Below are 21,607 nucleotides of genomic sequence, written 5' to 3'. Positions count from 1 at the left end.
GCCCTGGCTGTCCTGGAACTCACTCTGTAGACCAGGCTGGCCTCGAACTCAGAAATCCACCTGCCTCTGCCTCCCAAGTGCTGGGATTAAAGGTGTGTACTGCCTGGCAAGCCATTTCTTACTCTTTTAAAAATTTGTCTTTTATGAAAGAGTCTAAATCCGTTATTTGACTCATAACCACCTGCAGTTTCAAACTCAAAAGGGATTTGATGCTTCTGGCCTCTGAGAATACCTGCACTTACTTGCACGCACCCCTACACACATACACACACTTAAAAGAGAAATTTTTATTTTATTTTTGAAACATGTAGTCCTGGCTGCCCTGAAAACTCACTCTGTAGATAGACTGGCCTTGAACTCAAAGAGATCTGCCTGCCTCTACCTCCCAATTTCTGAGATTAAAGGCTTGTACCACCATGCTGGACAAGAAAATTTTTCAAAAAAAAAAAAAAGGTAATGGTTTTTTTGCTTTGTTTTTTATTTTTAAAGAATCAAAGCCAGAAGTTGGGCATAGCAGTACAGACCTATAATCACAGCATTTAGGAAGCTAATACAGGATTTTAAGTTGAAGCCTACTCTGGCTTCAACTTAAAATCCAGTATGTACATTTTACTACATTCAATGTAAAATGTAGTAAAACCATTTCTCAAACCCAGGAAGACCTGGAGATGTGGCTTGGTTGATAGAATGCTTTTCTATCATGCAAAAAGCCCTGATTTGCTCTGGAACCCTTTGTGCATGTGTTGTGGCACACGCTTGCCAGTAACGTTAACTGGGGAGGTGCAGAGAAGAGGATCAGAAGTTCAAAGTCATTCTTGTCTACACAGTGAGTTTGAACTCAGCCTGGAATGCATGGTACCAAATTAAAAGAAAAGTCTAGGAAAACAAAAATAGAATTGGCACAAGGGACAGTGGCTTACCAAGCTGAAAAGGGCAGGACTACTTTGTTCAGGAATTCGAGACCAGTCTGGGCAATAAAAGAGTACCTTTTCTCAAAAAGGATTGACTAAGGAGTCAGTGAGCTGGGCATGGTATTCATGCTTATAACCTACCACTTCAGATGTATCACTCAAGGCCTGCTGGAGCGTCAGAGTGGGAGTCAACCTCAAAAGCCCCCAGACAGGGAAGAACCAGTCTACATTTCTCTTTCTCTGTGTTATCTGTTTCTATTATAATTCATTGTAGTTCTCAAATGCGGCTAATGAGAAGTCTGTTTTGTTTTTTAAATTAGTTTTTATTTGTTTTGTTTTAGAAATAGCATCTCCTACTTGTTGCTTAAGGTTGCCTAGAACTCACTGTATGTAGTTCAGCCTTAGCTCAAACTTCTAGAAGTTGTGCCTTAGCCTCTTGCATGCTGGGATTATAGGCTTGTACCACCACTATGGTGCAGGGGATTAAACTCAAGGCTTCCTGTATGTTAAACAAGAACTGCATCTGTTGAGCCATGTACCCAGCCCGAGTGCAGTTTAAAGTTACTAAGTGTCTTTCCTCCTGCTTCTGTGACAAATAATCAACAGAGCATTCTTATTTGTACGTTTGTTTTGTTTGTTTGTCTTTATGAAGTCCTGTCCATCCCGGAGCTTTCTGTGAAGACCAGGCTGGCCTTAAACTCTTAGAAATCCCCCTGCTTCTGCTGGGACTAAAGGTGTACCTACCAGGCTGGTCAGTTTGTGTAGTTCTGTAGTGCTTACTTTTATTTTACATTTCTGTCCTTGATTATATTTTATTCTTAGAGTATGTAAAGTTATTAACAGTCAGAAATTAAAATCACTATAATTGTAATAACTAATTTAAACAAGATGGTAGATGGCAAATCATTGAGATTCAACTCATCAAATATACTTAAAAGTTGAATTCTCTTATTATTTTTTTCTTTTTTTCTAACCATCAGCTTTGAGACTTTCTTAGTTGTATTTAATCTTGTAGATAGAAACCAGATATATGTTTGCTTGGATTTTCTCAATCAGGGTCTTATGGTGGTGTTCTGGTTGGCTTGGCATAAGCTGACCTAAAAATTTCAAGTACTGGAATCCTAGGCCTTTGTCATCATGCCCAGCTTAGGTCTGTACTCGCTCTTCATCCTTTGAGGAAATGGAGCACATGCTATGTGGACTGTAAGTGGTACAGCGCTTTATGTCTTCCTCTCACCTCGCCTTCTGAGGAATGTTGCTTATTCTTTCTATGGCTGTGTGTGTGTAGATTCTGTAGACTTCCAGCCAATATACCACATTCAGTTTGTTTCTAGTCTTTTAACCTTCGTAGATATTGTTACAGCTCATAATGTATGTAAGTGTCCCGTAATACTGGGGGCTTAACTACTGGAATAATTTCCTGGAACTTATGCTTAATGTGTCCAAACCTACATAATTTTGTCAAAATGCTTTTATTATTGTTGTTGTTGTTATTATTGCTATCAAGATCTATTATTATTATTATTATTATTATTATTATTATTGCTATCAAGATCTTATATAGTTTAGACTTACCTCAAACTTATTAATTACCATAACTGGCCCTGAACTCCTGATCTTCCTGCCTCTGTCTCTTTCAGGTGCTGGAATTACAGGAATGTGCCTTCACATTGGTCTTTCATTAATTCTTAAAACTAGTCAGGCTACAAGCACAGATGACGAATCTTTGACCTAATTTTTATTTATCTTCATTTTCTTAATTGTAAGGCAATTTCCCTAGGTTCTTGTACTGGGCACCTGCTTTTTCTCACTTCTTCCCTAAACATCTCAGTTGCATTCAAAGCTGAGTACACATTCAGGACACTCTTCTCAGTAGGTCACTGGACTTTCAGCACCTCTCCCTGGATGTACAGCTTCCCATTTCTTAGCCTCTGCCTCCTCCTCCAGCTGAATCTAACCACTCATTGCCTGGTGACCTTGTGGATGCCCTGGACACACCCCGTCCTGTCAGACCCCTTTTCCATGAAGTGCTTTTTAAACGCGCACATTTCACTTTAACTTGACAGTTTTGTTGTCGGGTCACTCAGGAAAGCATCTTGCCAGGCTGAGTGCACTTGCTGTGCTTACCCTTAGCATTCTGTTCTTGCTTTCATTGACATCTTTTCTCTTGATACTCTGGGCTACACGGACAGGATTCCTTATTTTATTTCTGCTCTCTTGGCCTAAGGTTGGAGGCACACTAAGGTCTCACCTGTTAGTGAATATATGCATAAACTTGATCTATTTACAGATGCCTAGAAAAACCTGTCTTGGTTTTCATTTACATATTTACTACAAAACCCGAGCAAATTTCGATATTTATAAACAGTGAGTAGCCTCCATTACCCTCACCCACCTCCGTTTCTGGTAGAAACTATTGTGTATTAGCCAGAAAAGCATAAAGTAGATTTTTCCAGTTACCATAGGATAAAAATGTTGACTATTTTGTTCTTATAGATCATCTCGTTTCCTTTAGGCAATGATAGTAAGAAATGCTAAGGACACAGCCCACACAAAAGCAGAGCGGAACATTCTGGAGGAAGTCAAGCACCCTTTCATTGTGGACCTGATTTATGCCTTTCAGACCGGTGGGAAGCTCTACCTCATCCTCGAGTATCTCAGTGGTTAGTACCTGCTGCCTTCCCACGCTCCTTCCCAAGGACATTGTGAACACGGCCAAAAACTGATGAATTCATCCAAGAAAGAACTTCACATGTGAACAAATGGTTCTTTTTACAGACAAATATGAAAGAAACTTGGAAGGTTTTCCTATCTGTAAAATTTTATTTAAAATCTCCTTGTGGGGCTGGTGAGGTGGCTCAGTGGGTAAGAGCACCCGACTGCTCTTCCAAAGGTCAGGAGTTCAAATCCCAGCAACCACATGGTGGCTCACAACCATCCGTAACAAGATCTGACTCCCTCTTCTGGAGTGTCTGAAGACAGCTACAGTGTACTTACATATAATAAATAAATCTTTAAAAAAATAAATAAATAAATAAAATCTCCTTGTAATCAAGTATTAACACAGTAATAAGCTGGGTTATCTACTGTAATCCACATACCCCATTAAATATTCTAAATGGAAATGCGGAGGTTTACTGAGAGTATTACAAGACACTGAATGGTTTTGAATTACATCTTTCAATCACATTTTCAAGGACCTGCTCCCTGCTGGGGATTTACGACTCCCTTTTATTTTTAATTTGTTTTGTTTGGTTTTTTGTTTGAGACAGGGTCTCATTCTGCACACCAGGCTGGCCTGGAGCTCACTGGGTAGCTGATGCCGCCTTTGAGTTCTAGCAGTCCTGCGAAGCCTCCTCAGTGTGCAAGTATGAACTACCACATGTGGTTCCTGAATCATCTACATCACAGATGTGCACACACACCTGGTATTTTCTGTCTTTCTTTTTCTTTTTTCTTTCTGACAAGATCTCTCTATATAGTTCTGGCTGTCCTGGAACTCGCTATGTAGACCAGGCTGACTTCGAACTCAGAGATCGGCCTGAGTGTTAACATTAAAGGCATGCGCCACCAGGCCTGGCATACCTGCACCAAGTTTCATAATACCTCTTATCATGGACCTGAAAGCTTCACAATTTCACTCTTTTTTTGTTAATGATGCTTATCTTGTGATTTTATTTTATAATTTCAGATATATATAGATTTTATGAGTAGTACAGGGCTCCTGCCTCACCTAGGTCCTCCAGTGTGGAATTCCTGCCCCTCACCTAGAGCCTCCACATCCTCTCATTGCATTTGCTCATCTTCCCATGTGTGAACATACATATGCACACATACATAATCAACATTTTTTGTACTATTCAAAGATTTATATAACTAAAACTCTAACATTTACTAAGTTCAAGGACATTTTCTTATGTAGCTAGTTATAATTAGGACATTAATATTAATATAATAATAACTTTTAGTTTTCTTTAATATAAAAGAGTTCCATAGTCTGTCTTTGTCACATTGACATGTTTTAAAATGTATATAACACAGTTTCTGTAGATTGTCATCAATTTGAGTTTCTCTGGTGTTTCTTTAGGATTGAGGTTATGCACTTTGACAGAGCTGTTCAAGTGACACTGTGTTCCTTCTCAGCGTTCAGAACAGGGGGTGCATAGTATTTAGATCTTTGCCCTGCTGCTCTTGATGTTCATTGTAGTCCCATGATGGCTGCGGGTTTTAGTAAGTGTCTCTTGAGATACTTTGGGATTACTTCAGAATCTCAGCTCATCAGGCTTTCAGGTCCAGGGTTGGCGTCCATTGCTTCCTAACTGTAACAGTTACCAGTGTTTGCCAAGTGGCTTTCTTCCTCACTCCTGCCACTTTGATTTATTACTGTACTTGGCATTCACTCTACTGCAATGAAGAGCTTTCCATTTTCCATTGAAAACCATATCTGTTTGTTTATTTACATCATTATGGGGTCCTGGATTTTACAGTACAATCAATCCTTTATTACTATTTACTTTGGTATTCAAATTATGTCAATGTCAAGTTCATTCAGTTAATATAAGGGTTCTGAAAAAAAGAAATGTCATATTCAGTAAAATTTAGGTGACTTAATTGTGTACTAACTTTTTTACATATGAGAAAAGTACTAGAGAGGCTTTAAACAAGACCTTTTAAACTTCAGGCCTAAAATCTATATATTTTTTAAATATGCAGATATAAAAGTTTTAATTTCAAGCCAATTTTAGTTCTTAAACTTAGTGTTTTAATAGAATAACAGTACCGCTAAAAATAGCTTCCTGGAGACTTTAAAACCCCAGTTTTTAGCAGCTTTTTGTTTTTGTTTTTTAATTTTTAAGAAGTCAATCTTACAAATAGAAGAAAGCACAGACTCATTAGAAGGACTGGCAGTAAAGATATTTATTCCTACTACGTTTCCTTTGTAGGAGGAGAACTGTTTATGCAGTTAGAAAGAGAGGGAATATTCATGGAAGACACAGCATGGTAAGTAAAGTTTTTGTGGCTGTTTGGATTCAGGTCATGATTCATGTAATTAAAAGGAAAACTACCTTCCCACTGTGGGCAGCCACATGATTCAGTAAGTTGATCTGGAGGCAGTCAGTCACTCAGAACATCAAGGGGGACCTTTGGGACTGGGCAGCTATTGGAGATCACGTGATTCCTTTGCCCCCAGGCCTTGGGTGGACCGCTCTTCACTGCAGAATTTCCTTGAATTGGTAAGCTGCCTGCCTTGGTTGTGGGTGAGTGGTTTTCCAGTGAAATTTTGTATGTGGAGCAATGGAAAGTATCAGAAATCATCTCCTCTTTTTTTTAGACTTTCCAGTTCTCAAGGTGCAGTCTTAGGGAGGTGATAACCCTGAACATACATCTGTGGATTGATTTTATAGCCAGGATGGGATCTGCCCTCCTATTCGTAAGATGGCATCTGCTTCAAATTAAAAATATACACATCCTTTTGTGAAGTGACTGTATTGGGTAACAATAAATCAGTTTGACCTACACATTAATTGATTAGAAAACACTTAAATGTTTTTTCTATCTTAATTACCGAACTGCATTCCATTGTTTAATTTCAGGCCTTTTCTAACACAGAAGCTGCATTTAAGAGCCTTAGGGATGAAGTGCCCCTTTTTGGAGGAGGCTCTCTGAGCCCTGTGGAGGCTGTGGTCCTGCTAGCTGTGAAACTGCCTCAGTCCTCTAGGACACACGCTCCATCCTGGAGTAATCTGCAGGATTGCAACATTGTTACACAGCCAGTATTGCAGTGCTTTGTGCTTTTCGAATCCAGACAGGGTTGATTCAGCCCTTTATTCTTTTGAGGTAGATAAATTTGAGTGTCACACAGTTTATAGTTGTGGGCCGGCTGGCAAGAGGGTGGGCAGATACTGTGGGCATTGCTGTCTATTAATACACAGTTGTATTATCTAAGGGATGAGTGGGCTTCTACAGGTCAGGCCGTTAGGACCAAGACTTGATCTCTCAGAATAATAAAGCCCCTATTTCCCGTGGAATCTTAAAAACTAGGGGAGGGTGGGAAGAATTTGTTTGATCTGTATGACTGTTGGCCTAATTCCTACACAGAGAGATTAGAACCTAATCAATAGTAGTTAGAATAGACTGGACATCTTTGAGCTTTTAGCACTATGTTCTAATGGAAAAATTTAAACATGATATAGCTTGACTAAAATGAGTGACAAATGCCCCCCTCATTGTGGCAACAACCCGTGCCATCTCTTTTCCCAGTATATTCTTTTGCCCCCACTAATTTGGTCTTTGGTGCATGTCTGTTTCTTTCAAGGAATTTTGTTCCATACATAAACTGCTTTGGATAGATTACTTTTTAAATTTTTATTAAATCACTTTTGTTTCCAGCTTTTACTTGGCTGAAATCTCCATGGCTTTGGGGCATTTACATCAAAAAGGGATCATCTACAGAGACCTGAAGCCGGAGAACATCATGCTTAATCACCAAGGTGGAGATTTATCATGGACCATTCTGTAGCAAATAGTCAGCTTACCATCTTTCCACATGATGATGGCCATTTCCAAGGCTCCCATGTTTATCTCTGTCTTGTTACATATACTTCCCCCTCAGCATATATAATATCACAGTACTTTACAGTACTTTATCTAGTATTTTACGATTGAGCTTAAGTAGAGTTAAACATATTAGCCATTCTTTACAAATTAAAAAAAAAGTTACATATAAAATATTTTGACTCCAAAGCCAATTCAGATGTTGATACTGTTTTATGCCATTGTGTTTTAGTGACAAAAACACAGAAGCAAAACCTGTTTGTTTTCTTAGATACGGTCTTTTTGTACAGCCAGCTGGCATTGAACTTAGGGTCTTCCTGCCTCAATCTCCCAAGTGTAGAGCTTACATATGTGTACCACCACCATGTAGCTAAAAGCAAAACTTTTTATAATAAATTTTAACTAATGTTTGAAGAAGAAAAAGACTGAAATTGAACTACATTATTTGATATCACCCCCATAATAAAATATTCTCTAGGCATAGATTAATCAGAGAAACAAACATTCTGTTTAGCTATCAATATAACAAAGCAAGCATTGGTTTTAGCTCCATGCTCCTACAGCTCAGTTTCTTCTGCTGTAGTGTGAGCGGGGAAGGCTTTGCAGTTTACTCAAGAAACAAGCTAGCCGACCAAGGCGTCTACAAGGTAGTGAGCATATGCTGATCCTTAGGTCTCCATAGGATGATTATGAGGTAGTTAATCAATGTAAACTCTTATACAGAAAATGGTGAGGCCTATATAAATGTTACAAATGGTACTTTTTAAAAATTTGTCTGTGAGGGACTGGAGAGATGGCTCAGGGTTAAGAACATCTTCTGCTCATGCAGAGGACCTGGGTTTAATTCCAGGTGTCTTACAACATCTGAAACTTTACTTCCTGGGAACCTGAAACTAGGGTTTGTTGGCACCAGGCACACATGTAGTGTACATATATACACATAGGCAAAACCCTCATACATCTGAAATAAAAGAAAAAAAAAAAAACTTTTTTTTAATCGAAAAAAATGATAGAATTGACAAACTGCATTGTTAGAACCATGTCTGTATTTCTCCCTTCCTATCTCAAACCTGCATTCTGATTCTGAATTCTTTGTTGTTGTTTTTAAGGTATTTAAATTATTTTTCCTGTTATGAGAACTGAACCCTGTTCTTTGTGCATGCTACCGCCAAGCTATGACCCCCAACCCTTCTGATTCTCAGTTCTAAGACAAAGGATAGAACAAGAGAATGGTGGAATAGCAAAATTACTTTTTAAATCCATAACTTTGGATATATCATTTGGTTCTATGAGAATAAAAGCTATGGCCAAGTATAGAGGCACACAACCTATAATTCTAGCACTGTGGATTGTAAATAAAGAGAATCATATTCAAGGTTAGTCTGAGTAGGTAATTGAGTTCCCGGCCAGGTTCTGTCTCCTGCCCAGATCCAGTCTCCAGAAGGGTTCTGAGGGGCTGGAGAGATGGCTCCGTGGCTAAGACCATGTTCTGCTTAGCTATAGACCTGGGATCCCAGTACTGCATATTGGCTTACAGCCATTATAACTCCAGGTTCAGGGTTTCTTAGCCCTCTTATGGCTTTGGCATCAGTTCATATGTTGCACTTACATTCATGCAGGCAGAATTACTCATACACATAAAATAAATTTCTTAAAAATGAGAAAATAAAAAATAACTATAGCCCAGTTTCTTCTTTTGTATCAGAATGTAGTAGATGTTCACAGCTGAATAAATGTGAGTAAGTGAGCCATTGCCTTTTGTCTGAAAGGAACCTTCAGTAATAGGGCCCTTGCTATTGGTGAGCCACAGCTGAGGGAAACTTATCTGAAATAATCTTTGTATAAGGTAGAATTCCACATTCTGGAACGGAAATGGTTATCCTATGCAAATTTTAGTTCTTTTCCTTCACTGGCAGCTTTTGGCAGTAAATAATTGAATTTGTTTCTGCTAACTGATAGCATTTGGCATCGTAAGCCATGTGGTAGCTTTCTGAGACTGTTATGAGAACTCTTAAGTACACTGTGAAGAAACACTACAGTTGAAGTATGCTATGAGTTTTGTTTGAATACAGAATGTTTACTGAGGATATAGTATATTACTTAAGCCAGATTTTGAAAGGTGCTTTTTCAGGACAGAACAGAATTCTACAGATAGGTAAAGGCAGAGCTTTAGACAGTTGCATTCGTTTCTGTATTTTCTCTTAGAGCACTGATCATATCACTGGCAGTACCTTGTCTTTAAGTAATTTTTAACCCATAGTAGATATGGCATCTAGTTCTCAGCATTTTCAAGAAAAGTTTTAGAAAGGAAAAGCTAAGTGGAAAGAATTATCTGTTTGTACAAATACTGCATATACTTGAAAATTTCAAAACAATCATGCTTTAATCTTTCATTGTAGGTCACGTGAAACTAACAGACTTTGGACTATGCAAAGAATCTATTCATGATGGAACAGTCACACACACATTTTGTGGAACAATAGAATACATGTGAGAGCTGCATGTTAAAAGAAATATAACTGGTTTGGGGGTAATATCTAACTTTTACCTGGTTTAAATTACTCTTAGTTTTCTTAGTTTAGTAATTTTATTCAGATGATATGAATGTGGGTAAGTTGTAAGGAATGTTATTTTTCTCATTGTAGGGCCCCTGAAATCTTAATGAGAAGCGGCCACAACCGTGCTGTGGATTGGTGGAGTTTGGGAGCATTAATGTATGACATGCTGACTGGAGCAGTAGGTGCACGTTAAACCTGCATGTGTTATGCTCTGTGCTGGACAGTTACTCAGCCATTAGTGAGAGCACTTTGCTGTGGTTTTAGAACATGTTCCCGTGCAATTATTTTCAAAGCAGAAACATTTGATGTTATTAGTAGTTTAGCATTAATGGTAGCTTATGATTTTGAGGCATTCCATATTTTTATTTAAGTGACATTTGTAGAGTTTAGAGAGATTGTTCAGTGGTTGAAGAGTGATGTCTGCTTAAAGCCAGAGGTCTCTTATGCTTTCTTATATCTCAATGTATAACCATCCAATTCAGAAACTAGATAATATTCTTAATTAAAACTTGGTTTTATATGCTAATTTTTTTTTTTTACTCCTAGCCTCCATTCACTGGGGAGAATAGAAAGAAAACAATTGACAAAATCCTCAAATGTAAACTTAATTTGCCTCCCTACCTCACACAAGAAGCTCGAGATCTGCTTAAAAAGGTAGGGCACTTAAATGACAACCTCATAAGCAAGGCTTAATGAGATAGAATTTGGTACACACACACACACTGTTTCCCTTCCCCCCCCCCCCCATACACACACACACACACATATTCTCTTTCTCTCTTTCTTTCATACACACACACATTCTCACACATAACTCATCTCTTTCTCTCACACATACTGTCACATACACATACTCTCACACCCACACCCACACACCTATTCTCTCTCTCACATACACACCTATTCTCTCTCTCTCTCTCTCTCTCTCTCTCTCTCACACACACACACACACACACACACACACACACACACACCCTGGTTGTTTGCTTTTTGTTTTGTTTGTGACTCCCTATGTAGCACTGTGTAGAGCAGGCTGGACTCAAACTCATAGAGATCTGCCTGTTCCTGCCTCCCGAGTCCTGGGGTTAAAGGTGTGCACCACTGCACCGCTCATGTAGTTTTATAGAATTCTTTGAGGAGTTCATGTGTGTGCATAGTCTCACCTTCACCTTTGCTTCAACCCTTCTAATATCTCCAATGCCTCCCCCTCCCCACTTCGTGCTTTCCTTTTTGTTTTTAAATAACCTACACAGTCCAGTTAGTTTTGCCTGCAAAACTTTGGATGTGGAGTTAATTACTTGAGCATGGGCAATATACTAGTGGCCATACCCCAAGGAAAAATTACTGTCCTTCCCCAATAGCCAGTAGCTCCTTCAGTAAAGATGGGGCCTCCTAAGCCCTGCCCTATCTAAGAATTTAATTCATATTTGCTTAGAGTCATATATAGATACAAACCAGAAATGACTTGCAATATTTTAAAGCAAAGTATATATTTAAAAGATTTTCTTTTGTTCTCAAACATTGGTATTACTAAATCATATCCCTTGAGCACTAATAGGGACAACATTCTATAAAGGAGAAAGTCAATTCAGTTAGTTACAAATTTTCATCAGTGCTTCTTTTCCTCCCTAAAGCTGCTGAAAAGAAATGCTGCTTCTCGTCTTGGAGCTGGCCCTGGGGATGCTGGAGAAGTCCAAGTAGGAACTGAGATGTTTGGTGTTTGGGGGATATAATGCTAACTTTGCTTATTTGTGATGGTTATATTGAGTACTCATATGCATTTAACTTATTTTGTGATTTATGACTTTAGAAAGGTTGTTTATTATTTCAATCATTCCCCTTGACTTTCTTCTAGGCTCATCCATTTTTCAGACACATTAACTGGGAAGAACTTCTGGCGCGGAAGGTGGAACCTCCCTTTAAGCCTCTGTTGGTATGTATCTAAGGAAGCATGTAATATGGGAGATCCACGATTGTAAGCTAAAATGGGGTCCCGCGTCTGGCCCAGGCCTTGGGAGGTGGGACGCGTGAAGTGGGAAGTTTGCATCCAGCTGTGAGAAGCCGCAGGACCCCTCTCTGGGGGATGGAGAAGCACAGTCTGGGGTCTCTGCAGACCTCCAGAGTTGGCTTGGGAGTACTGGCCTCTATGCAGGCCGGCACCGACAGGTTCTCAGGAGACCCCAGACACCACTAAATGCCATGGAAGAGCTGAGAATTGAGTGGGGGCCCATGGGCTGGCCCTAGCCTGGGGCTGAGGGGAAAAGGGCAGGGGGAAAGCACTTTGGCTGTTTCCTGCAGTGGAGAGAGCCCTTAGCTTGGGTTGGTGGAGACCATGACTGAGAGTACAGAGAGTCCTCCTGTGGAAGGTTAGGCATGGCTCTTTAGAGGAAAACCTGCTCCATTGCTCTGAGACAGTTCATGGTTTTAAAGGCGATTATTGTAGAAAGGTAAAGAGAAGGAAAGAGTAGAGAAGTAGAGGCCGGCCATGGCCACGTGGAGAGAGAGGAAAAGGGAAAGCAGAGAGAGAGGGAGCAAGAGGGCAAGAGAGAATCAAGCTGGAAGCAGAAGTAAGAGAGGGAGAAGGGGCAAGTGGCCACTTTTACAGTGGGCAGGCCTACTTGTCGGGTGACTGTGGGGGTGGGATCCAGACAGCCTATGGGACTGATGACCACAGAATTATGGAGCTGGGGCCTAGTGTCAGGAGCCTAGTGTCTGGCAAACAGGCCTTCCATCCCTTGTGGAGTAATTGCTGCTGGGTCTCTGGGATTTAAATCTAGCTCAACCAGAGAACAGGCTGCCTTTCACGGTTCCACACATAACTATTATTTCCAGTATGCGGAATGAACCTGGGACCTCACACATGCCAGCCAGGTGCTCTACACTGACACCTCAGTCCTGGTAATTCTTTGAAATAAGAAAAATCAGAGAAAGCAGGTATAGTGGTGTTCTCCTGTATGATAGTATATATTAATGACACCTGAAGTGACTCTTTTCAAATGAGATCATTTTCTGAGGAAGCAGGAGTGTGAATGTCAACACATGAATGTGAGGTCAAGGGAACATAGGTCAGTCTATAAAAATGCTTATGGTTAAAATAATGCATATTTAACACTTCTTTTACCTCAGAATCTGAGGACATATGCTTTCTCTATTTTGGGGGATGTAGGTGAAGGAAGAGAAGAATGGGGCTAAAACCTTAGTTAGGGTTTCCATTGCTTTGAAGCGACACCATAACCAAGGCAGCTCTTATTTTAAAAAAAAAAAAAAACATTAAATTGAGGCTGACTTAGAGTTTCAGAGGTTTAGGTCGTTGTCATCATGGTGGAAAGCATGGCAGCCTACAGGCAGCTATGGTGCTGGAGGAGCTGAGAGTTCTACATTTCCAACCAAAGGCAGCCAGAAGGAGACTGTCTTTCAGGCAGCTAGGAGGGGGATCTCATTGCCCACCCCCTCAGTGACACATTTCCTAATAGCGCCACTCCCTGGACCAAGTATATTCCAACCAACACAGACTAATTATTATTTTATCATAGAGCATAAGATGAACATAGACGGGGCTGGAGAGATGGCTCAGTGCTTAAGAGCACTTGTTCTTGCAGAGGAACCAAGTTTTATCCACTGTACCCACATGGTAGCTCACAGTGATCCATAACTACACTTCCAGGGAATCTAACACCTTCTAACATCCAAGGGCACTAGGACATGCACTTAGTCCACAGAAAATGCTCAAGAAATTTATGTAAACCTTAAGACATCCTTACATTTTAATTTTTGCACATTTTATCCCCACTGCATCATTTATTATGTTATCTCTTTCCAAATTAAGGAACTTGGGATACAGATGGACTTCTTGATGCTCTATGCTTTGACAAGGAAGCTTATCTTACAGTATAGTGTATTCCTTTAGAGCAGTTAGTAGTCATTAATGAATCCCCATATGTCAGTGGTTCTTAACCAGGGACCAAAGTCTAGAAGCATTTTGGTTGTGTTGCAGGAGGGCTCTGCTCCTAGTACCTACAGCGTAAGTGCCAGCACATGGCAGGCAGCTCTCTACTTTGAAGAATTATCAAGCCCAGGGGCTAGAGAGATGGTTCTGCAGTAAAAACTAGCACACTTGAGCTTTCAGAGAATCTAAGTTCAATTCCCAGCACTAACATGGTGTCTTACAGCTGTCTGTAGCTCCAGGTCCAGTGGATCCTACACTTTCTGGCTTCTGTGAGCACCAGGTATGCATGTAGTGGAAGCAAACACAGACACATAAAATAAAAAAATTAAAAGAATTAAAATTATCAACTTCCATAAGGTCAATAGTGCTGCTGTGAGAGTCCAGTTCTGTGTTCTCCTTACCTTGTTCATTCTTCACTAGCCACAAGTTTTCCATAAAGCACACATCAGTTGTTTGGTTATCCAAAGTATAGTTGATACCAGGAATGTAGGCTAAATGTATGATTTTTAAAATATTCTTGAAAACAATGAAATAGTTCCTTAGTATCTTCTAAAATTAATGAATTATAAGATTTTTAAAAAGATGTATTTCTTTATTTTTTATATATATAGTGTTCTTTCTGTGTGTATACCTGCAGAACAGAAGAGGGAACCAGATCTCATTATAGGTGGTTGTGAGTCACCTTGTGGTTGCTAGGAATTGAACTCAGGACTTTTGGAATTGCAGACAGTGCCCTCAACCTCTGAATCATCTCTCTAGCCTGAATTATAGTTTTTAGTGTTATTTGAACTCAGTCTTGATATTTCAAGCTGTTCTAACAACATTTTCCTGATTTTTCTTTTTTTCTTCTTAACTTCCCCACCACCACCACCACCACCCCCTCTCTCACACACACAGCACAGGCTGGCCTTAAGCTCACAGTTTAGCCAAGAATAGCCTTGATCCTCTTGCCTCTACCTCCTAAGTGCTGGGATTATAGGCATGTATCACCATGTTCAGCATAGGTCATATTTTTTAATTGATATCTCTTTCCTCTATTTGTTTCACGAGTCAGACTAGACACATCATGAAAGGGAAGAAATTAAAGGAATCTGGTGGGTAGAACTTAGATGATACTATTCTTTAACAAGAAAATATACTCAGAGCAAACCACTACTTTAAAACTCTTAGACATGAAGTAATGCACAAGAAAACTCTCAGGCAGGGAGAATTTGATGTTGGTGTGTTTATACCAGGTGATTGCACATGCCCAGGCAAGTGCTTGACACTGAGAGTAAACAAAGTTTACATCCTAGGTGGCTAACTCCGGCATCTTATCTCTGTGTCTCATTTGAACTCTTCTTCCATAGTTATCCTTATCTAGACTTACTGTAGATATACAACAGCCATTGAGCACATTATCTCTAGGAATCTATTGAGTGACTAGATGCACTAAAGGGTTATGAAGGAAAACTGATATTCAGTCTTAAGAAGGATGATAACTATCTATTGAAATTTATGTTAATTCATATATAAAGTTTGAAGATGTAGGCTTTGGCTCACTGGTAGAACATTTGCTTGCCTAGCAAGGGTGAAGCCCTGGGTTTGAACTCAGGTACCACATATATACAAAAGGATGATGCTGTGGAGCTAGAGAGAATCACAGCACCCACATGCTGGCTCACAACCATCTGTAACTGCAGTTCTAGGGGATCCAACATCTTCTGACCTCTGTGGGTACCAGGCACAAATATGTGCATGGAAATACATGCAGTCAAAACACCTGCACATAAAATAAACATTAAAAAAAAAAAAACAATGATGTAAATATACTGTTGACTCTCTACCTGCATTTTTTTCCTTTTGTCTGTGGCTGCTAAAATTATTCTCATGTTTTATTACAGTTAAACCCTGTGCAAAGAATATAGGGCTTGTGGCACCTTTGATTGATAGGAATAATATAGACTGTTCACCATTTTCTAACCATTGTTCTTATGAAGCAATCTGAAGAGGATGTGAGTCAGTTTGATTCAAAGTTTACACGTCAGACACCTGTTGACAGCCCTGATGACTCCACTCTCAGTGAAAGTGCCAACCAGGTCTTTCTGGTAAGTGAAAGAACTTAGGTCTCCATGCAGCCATAGGAAACCTCAGGTTGATGCAGTGAGAAGTTTATGTGGAAAGCTTGAATGACTTTGCTTTTAAGCCATTTCTTTGATAACTTACTGGTATCTACAAATTGATTTTCATAATCTTAACATTCTGTTTTAGAAATTACAGTGAGAATGTTTGAATTTTGGAGTGACTCATGTTTGGTTGAGTGATAGTGACTTAGATGATGTGTGGGTCAGCATCACAAACAAAACCCAGCCAAAATAGATCTATTTTATTTCCAGATAATTATCATAAAGTATGGATACTATGACCAGGCAGTGGTGATGCATACCTTTGATACCAGCACTTGGGAGGCAGAGGCAGAGGCAGAGAGCACTTGAGTTTGAGACCAGCCTGCTCTACAGAGCAAGATCCAGGACAATAATAACAACAACAACATTATTGTTGTTTGTTGACATATTTGTTTAGCTCTTTTATTTGGTTCTTATGCCTCTACCTCCCTTCCAACCCCCCAACACTAGGTAGGAGAGAAAGAAGGCTAGAGGGGAGCAGGAGCATAGAGCTCTTTAGACTACTTCCTGCTGACTAGGGATGTCGCGTTCCTAGGTGCAAGTCCAGGCTCTCCAAACAGCAATCGAGCAAAACAGCAGCAGCAGACCAACAGTTCAGCAAATGCAACAGCAGGGGTCAGTGGCAGTAGCTGCCTCAGGCCCTCTCAAGGTTCTCAATTTATACCCTCTCCAGAGTCCCCAGAATTAAACCATCTGCGGCTGGCAAAAATCATGCCCTCTTAGAGCATGAGACAATCATAATTAATAACTTTAGACAAACTGAAGCAGCTCCATATCCCACACCTGGGATTAAAACAGAAACATTGACATAACATAATTAGGTTTTCAAAGAAACCAAAAGTTTCACTACAATGATTTCTGTCAACCTAATTCTGCAGAACATTTGTAATGTTAATATTTGATAGCAGAAATATTGATTCATCTTTGATAATAAATAAATAATTTTATTGAAGAGGTGTCTGTGTGCTGTATCTCTAGTCCAAAGTCTCTTTAGAAATTAAAAATAGCGAGGGGCATAGCTTAGCTGAGAGCACATTCTTAACATAAGTGTGGCCTAGAATTTGGTCTCCAGAACAGTAAAAAAATAAATAGACCACTAAGATCCCACTTACCTGTATATTTCAGTTTTATTAACCTCAAGTTTAACAAATATTTAATCTCCTGTGATAATATCTCATTAAAAATTAATGGAAATATTAAAAAATAAATAAAATACAAGTTTGTCTTTAGCCCCCAGAACATAGAGAGAAATGGCCTCTGCAACCACAGTGTGGCATGCAAAGCTGCACCTTCCTTTTGGGCTCCCCATAGTCTCAGGGACGGTGATGCTAAGGTGATGCTTAGGCTCACTCAGCTGGTAACGCACAAGAAAAGCATGCAGCAGCAGGACTAATGCAGGAAGGAAGAGCTAGGCAGGAGCCTAATAAAGATGGTGGGAACTAAAACAACAATATTTGTGTACTGCACAGTGGAATTTTCATGATGGTGGCACTTGGTCACCAAAACCAAAACAAATGTGGCTCAATGATTAATATTGTATTCCACTTTTGTAGTGGAACCTGAATTTAGCTCCCAGCAACTATGTTAGGTAGCTCAAAACTGCATGAATACAGCTTCTAAGGATCTGGGTGCCTCATGTCCTCAGGCATCTGCACTCATAATCACATACCTCCAAACAGATGTGCATGCATATATAAAATTAAAAATAAAATATTAAAAAAATTATACTATTACGGTGTGAAAGTGGGAAGGTTGCACATGCTAAGTCAGAGAATTCTAATTTTGGCTTAGTTATGAGCAACTATTTTGGAATATTAATCCTAACTGATTTTATAAATATATTGTATATGTATAACATATATCTATACAAACAATGGTAGCTGGCAGTGCACCAATTTATGTTTATCTTTATAGTCAATATTTTAATGTTCAAGTTATATTTCCCGCAGTTTTCTTCCCTACTACTAACCATGGGGTAAAATTTTGTTAATTAGCATATCAGACTTTAAAATATATATATATATATATATATATATATATATATATATATATATATATATATATAAAAATAAATGCCAGATGTGGTAGTGCTCGCCTTTAATTCCAGCACTTGCAGAGATAGAGGCAGGTGGATCTCTATGAGTTCAAGGTCAGCCTGGTCTACAGACTAAGTTCTAGGACAGTCAGAGCTATTCGTAGAGAAACCCTATCTCAGAAAAAAAAACAAAAAGAATATGGAGAAATATACACATTGGTGATTTTAGTTGTACATCATAGTGTTGTGTCGCAGAATAAAAAGCCATTTTCTTGATGTGTCTGACCAAACATCATCCTGTAGTGTATTGTGCTGTTTTTCAGGGTTTTACATATGTGGCTCCATCTGTACTTGAAAGTGTGAAAGAAAAGTTTTCATTTGAACCAAAAATCCGATCTCCTAGAAGATTTATTGGTAGCCCACGAACGCCTGTCAGGTATTTCAGGCTCTTTTATTCTTTTTTTTCTGTTCATGTTCTCATATGCGTGTTCATGTGTATGCAGGTGCAGGTGCATGCAGAGAACAGCCTTGGGTGTTGTTCCTCAAGCAATCTCCATATCTCTCTCATTGGCCTGGAACTTGGCTCAAATGCTAGGCTGGCTGGCTAGGGAGGGCCAAGAAACCTGTTTGTCTCCTCCTCGGTGCTGGGATTACAACCATGTGCCACAGTACCCACTTTTTTTTTTTTTTTTTCCTTACATGGGTTGTGTGTATTGAACTTAGGTGCTTCTATTTACAAGGAAAACTTTTTTGTTTGTTTGTTTTTTGTTTTTTTGAGACAGGGTTTCTCTGTGTAGCTCTGGCTGTCCTGGAACTCATTCTGTAGACCAGGCTGGCTTCGAACTCAGAAATCCTGCCTGCCTCTGCCTCCCAAGTGCTGGGATTAAAGGCATGTGCCACCACACCTGGCTGGAAAACATTTTTTTTAAGCCTAGATAGAAGAATATAGCTTAAGAAATGCATGTAAGTTACACAAATAAAAGGTCTGTCATATTTGCCTAATATAGGCATAACATCTACTCACACCAAGTATTCTCTTTATGCATTTATCAACATGTTATATATGCTGCATCGTATATGTATAATACATGTAATACAGATTTGTTCCTTCCTGATAGAAATATACACAAATCTATGTACCTACCAAGTTATGTCAAGTGTACCCGCATACGTTACACATACATTTTTTTTTTTAAAGGTGGTAGTAGAAAGCAGAGAAAAAATGAGGAGACTTCCATTACCTATGGGCAACATGGTCTCCCTGGTGAAGTAACTTCTAAGAAAAAGGAAAAAGCTAGCTATGCAAAAAAAAATAAAAATAAAAAAATAAAGTACAAAGTATTGCAGGCAGAACAGCAGCCAGGACAGGACAACGCCCTGGGGAGGGAGCATGCTTTTTGGAAATAAGAAGTCAGAGTTCTTGGAATGTGGTAAATAAGGAAAATGGCCAGCAAATTGGGAAAGTATTTTAAGTGCAATAGGAAGTCATTTTTAAGTGGGAGAGTAAAATGACTTAACAATATATGTCATTAAGGGCTTAAAGGGTCAAGTGTAGAGGTAAAGAGGCCAGTTTGGACACACTAGCTATTAGTCTAGGGGAAAGATGGTTGAAGCTCTGCCTTTGGGGCAAGTCCACATGAAAATAAAATTAGATAAATAAGGTCACGTTACCCTTGCCTTTAAACATGAGGAATATTTCTTGTTAAGATGATCATTGAGACAAATGAATGATAGCTCTTCCTTGTCTTAAAGCCCAGTCAAATTCTCTCCTGGGGATTTCTGGGGACGAGGTGCTTCAGCCAGCACGGCAAATCCTCAGACCCCCGTGGAATACCCAATGGAAACAAGTGGGATAGAGCAGATGGATGTGACAGTGAGCGGGGAAGCATCAGCGCCACTTCCAATCCGACAACCCAACTCCGGGCCGTACAAAAAACAAGCTTTTCCTATGATCTCCAAGCGGCCAGAGCACCTGCGGATGAATCTATGATGAAACAATGCTTTTACTAATGCAAAATCAACAAGGAAACAAATCCGGGAGGGGGATGTGTGAGCATCCTGCAATATAAAAAGAATAAAATGGCAGTCTCAAAGAGTCAGTGTCATTACCTGGAATGCTTTGGATGGAGGAAAAAATAAACATGGATTTTAAAAAATCAATCAAAAATGGTGCAAAAAAATAAACCCACAAAAAACTCAAGCAAAATAGTATTGTGGAATCCACAGACACATCAGCTGACTGGTTCCTATCCTAGCAACATCTCAGCGTTCACAAGGGTTCTCATGCTGATGGCTGCAAACTGACAGTATTAAGGGTAGGATGTTGCTTCAGAATCACCGTTGAAATCTGATGATGTCAAATAAGGGTTATCCTAAGAGGCAAAGTTTGAGATTGCCTGTAATACTTGCAACTAAGGACAAATTAGCATGCAAGCTTTGTCAAACTTTTTCCAGCAACACAGAATCAAAGACAAAAGAAACTTTATCGATTGATGTTTTACCTGCAAACAACCTGAATCTTTTTTTTATATAAATATATATTTTTCAAATAGATTTTTGATTCAGCTCATTATGAAAAACATCCCAAACTTTAAAATGCGAAGTTATTGGTTGGTGTGAAGAAAGCCAGCTTCTGTCTTCTCTTGATGAAATAAAATGCAAATGATCATTGTTAACCACAGCTGTGGCTTGTCTGAGGGCCTGGGGTGGACCTGGGGTGTTTTTTTAATCTTTTTGTTTTAGTAACCTAGCTGCAATACTTGTCTGTAATACTAGGGGGGAAAAGTCTGTTTAATCATTTTTACTTGCAGTACTGCTGTGTGTTTGGCGTAACTGCAAGCCTTGGGACAGGTGGAAGTTGTATGATCTACATTGCATCCTTGTCCTGGGCCTGCACTACACTGGAAACAGTATCACCACCTGTTCTTGTTCTTATACCAGTATTTGAGTTAAGCCCGTGGTCAAGGAGGGACAGAAGAGAATCAGGCTAAAGTGCATAGAGAGGGCAGTAAGCAGGGGAGATAGACCTGCAGGGGAGAGGGTGTTGCCACGGGCCGGCTCTCGTCTCTTTACAGCACATTGGTGTGGTTCTAGGTTTACTTTGTACTGTTTTGCTGTTTACCTTCCTTAACAATTTTCTTTTTTGAGAATCTAAAAAAGAAAAAATGGTGTTTTTTTCCCCTCCTGCACTGGGGCTACATTTTTCACTTATAAAAATATTTGATGGCCTTTTGATGAATGTCTTCCATAACGAATAAGAAAACCTAGTGGCTTAATTTAGAAAACATGTTAACAAGACACTGTTTTTGAAATTGTAACAAAGTCAACATAAGTGATTTACAGGTACAAAGAATAAAAATAAAGGTAGCTTTACCTTTCTTAAATACTTCCTGCCTTAAGGAGCATTTCCATGACTAGCTGGTGAAAGGGTTTAATAT

The 21,607-nt window shown here is 39.4% G+C and overlaps 1 protein-coding gene across 6 annotated transcripts in view; it reads left to right on the top strand.

Annotated features, from left to right (window-relative positions):
- Nucleotides 1-20,306, top strand: part of Rps6kb1 (ribosomal protein S6 kinase B1) — a 37,683-nt gene extending 17,377 nt beyond the window's left edge. The window contains exons 5-15 of one of the 6 annotated variants that reach the window (XM_021176610.2): nt 3,427-3,574; nt 5,855-5,912; nt 7,302-7,402; nt 9,866-9,956; nt 10,112-10,202; nt 10,571-10,678; nt 11,659-11,721; nt 11,880-11,957; nt 15,950-16,057; nt 18,494-18,606; nt 19,923-20,306. In XM_021176610.2, the coding sequence (XP_021032269.1) occupies nt 3,427-3,574; nt 5,855-5,912; nt 7,302-7,402; nt 9,866-9,956; nt 10,112-10,202; nt 10,571-10,678; nt 11,659-11,721; nt 11,880-11,957; nt 15,950-16,057; nt 18,494-18,606; nt 19,923-20,160 (1,197 nt within the window). In that variant the 3' untranslated portion in view covers nt 20,161-20,306. Of the gene's footprint in view, nt 1-3,426; nt 3,575-5,854; nt 5,913-6,102; nt 6,146-6,243; nt 6,343-6,505; nt 6,750-7,301; nt 7,403-9,865; nt 9,957-10,111; nt 10,203-10,570; nt 10,679-11,658; nt 11,722-11,879; nt 11,958-15,949; nt 16,058-18,493; nt 18,607-19,922 lie in introns of those variants that run through there. The other 5 variants (XM_029483404.1, XM_021176613.1, XM_029483405.1 and 2 more) reach the window with 5 other exon arrangements.
- The last annotated feature ends 1,301 nt before the right edge of the window (nt 20,307-21,607 follow it).

This window comes from Mus caroli, chromosome 11 (genome assembly GCF_900094665.2).
Source record: "Mus caroli chromosome 11, CAROLI_EIJ_v1.1, whole genome shotgun sequence".
Lineage (NCBI taxonomy): Eukaryota > Metazoa > Chordata > Mammalia > Rodentia > Muridae > Mus > Mus caroli.
Note: the sequence above shows the minus strand (reverse complement) of the source record. Positions and strands in the feature narration are given on the sequence as shown.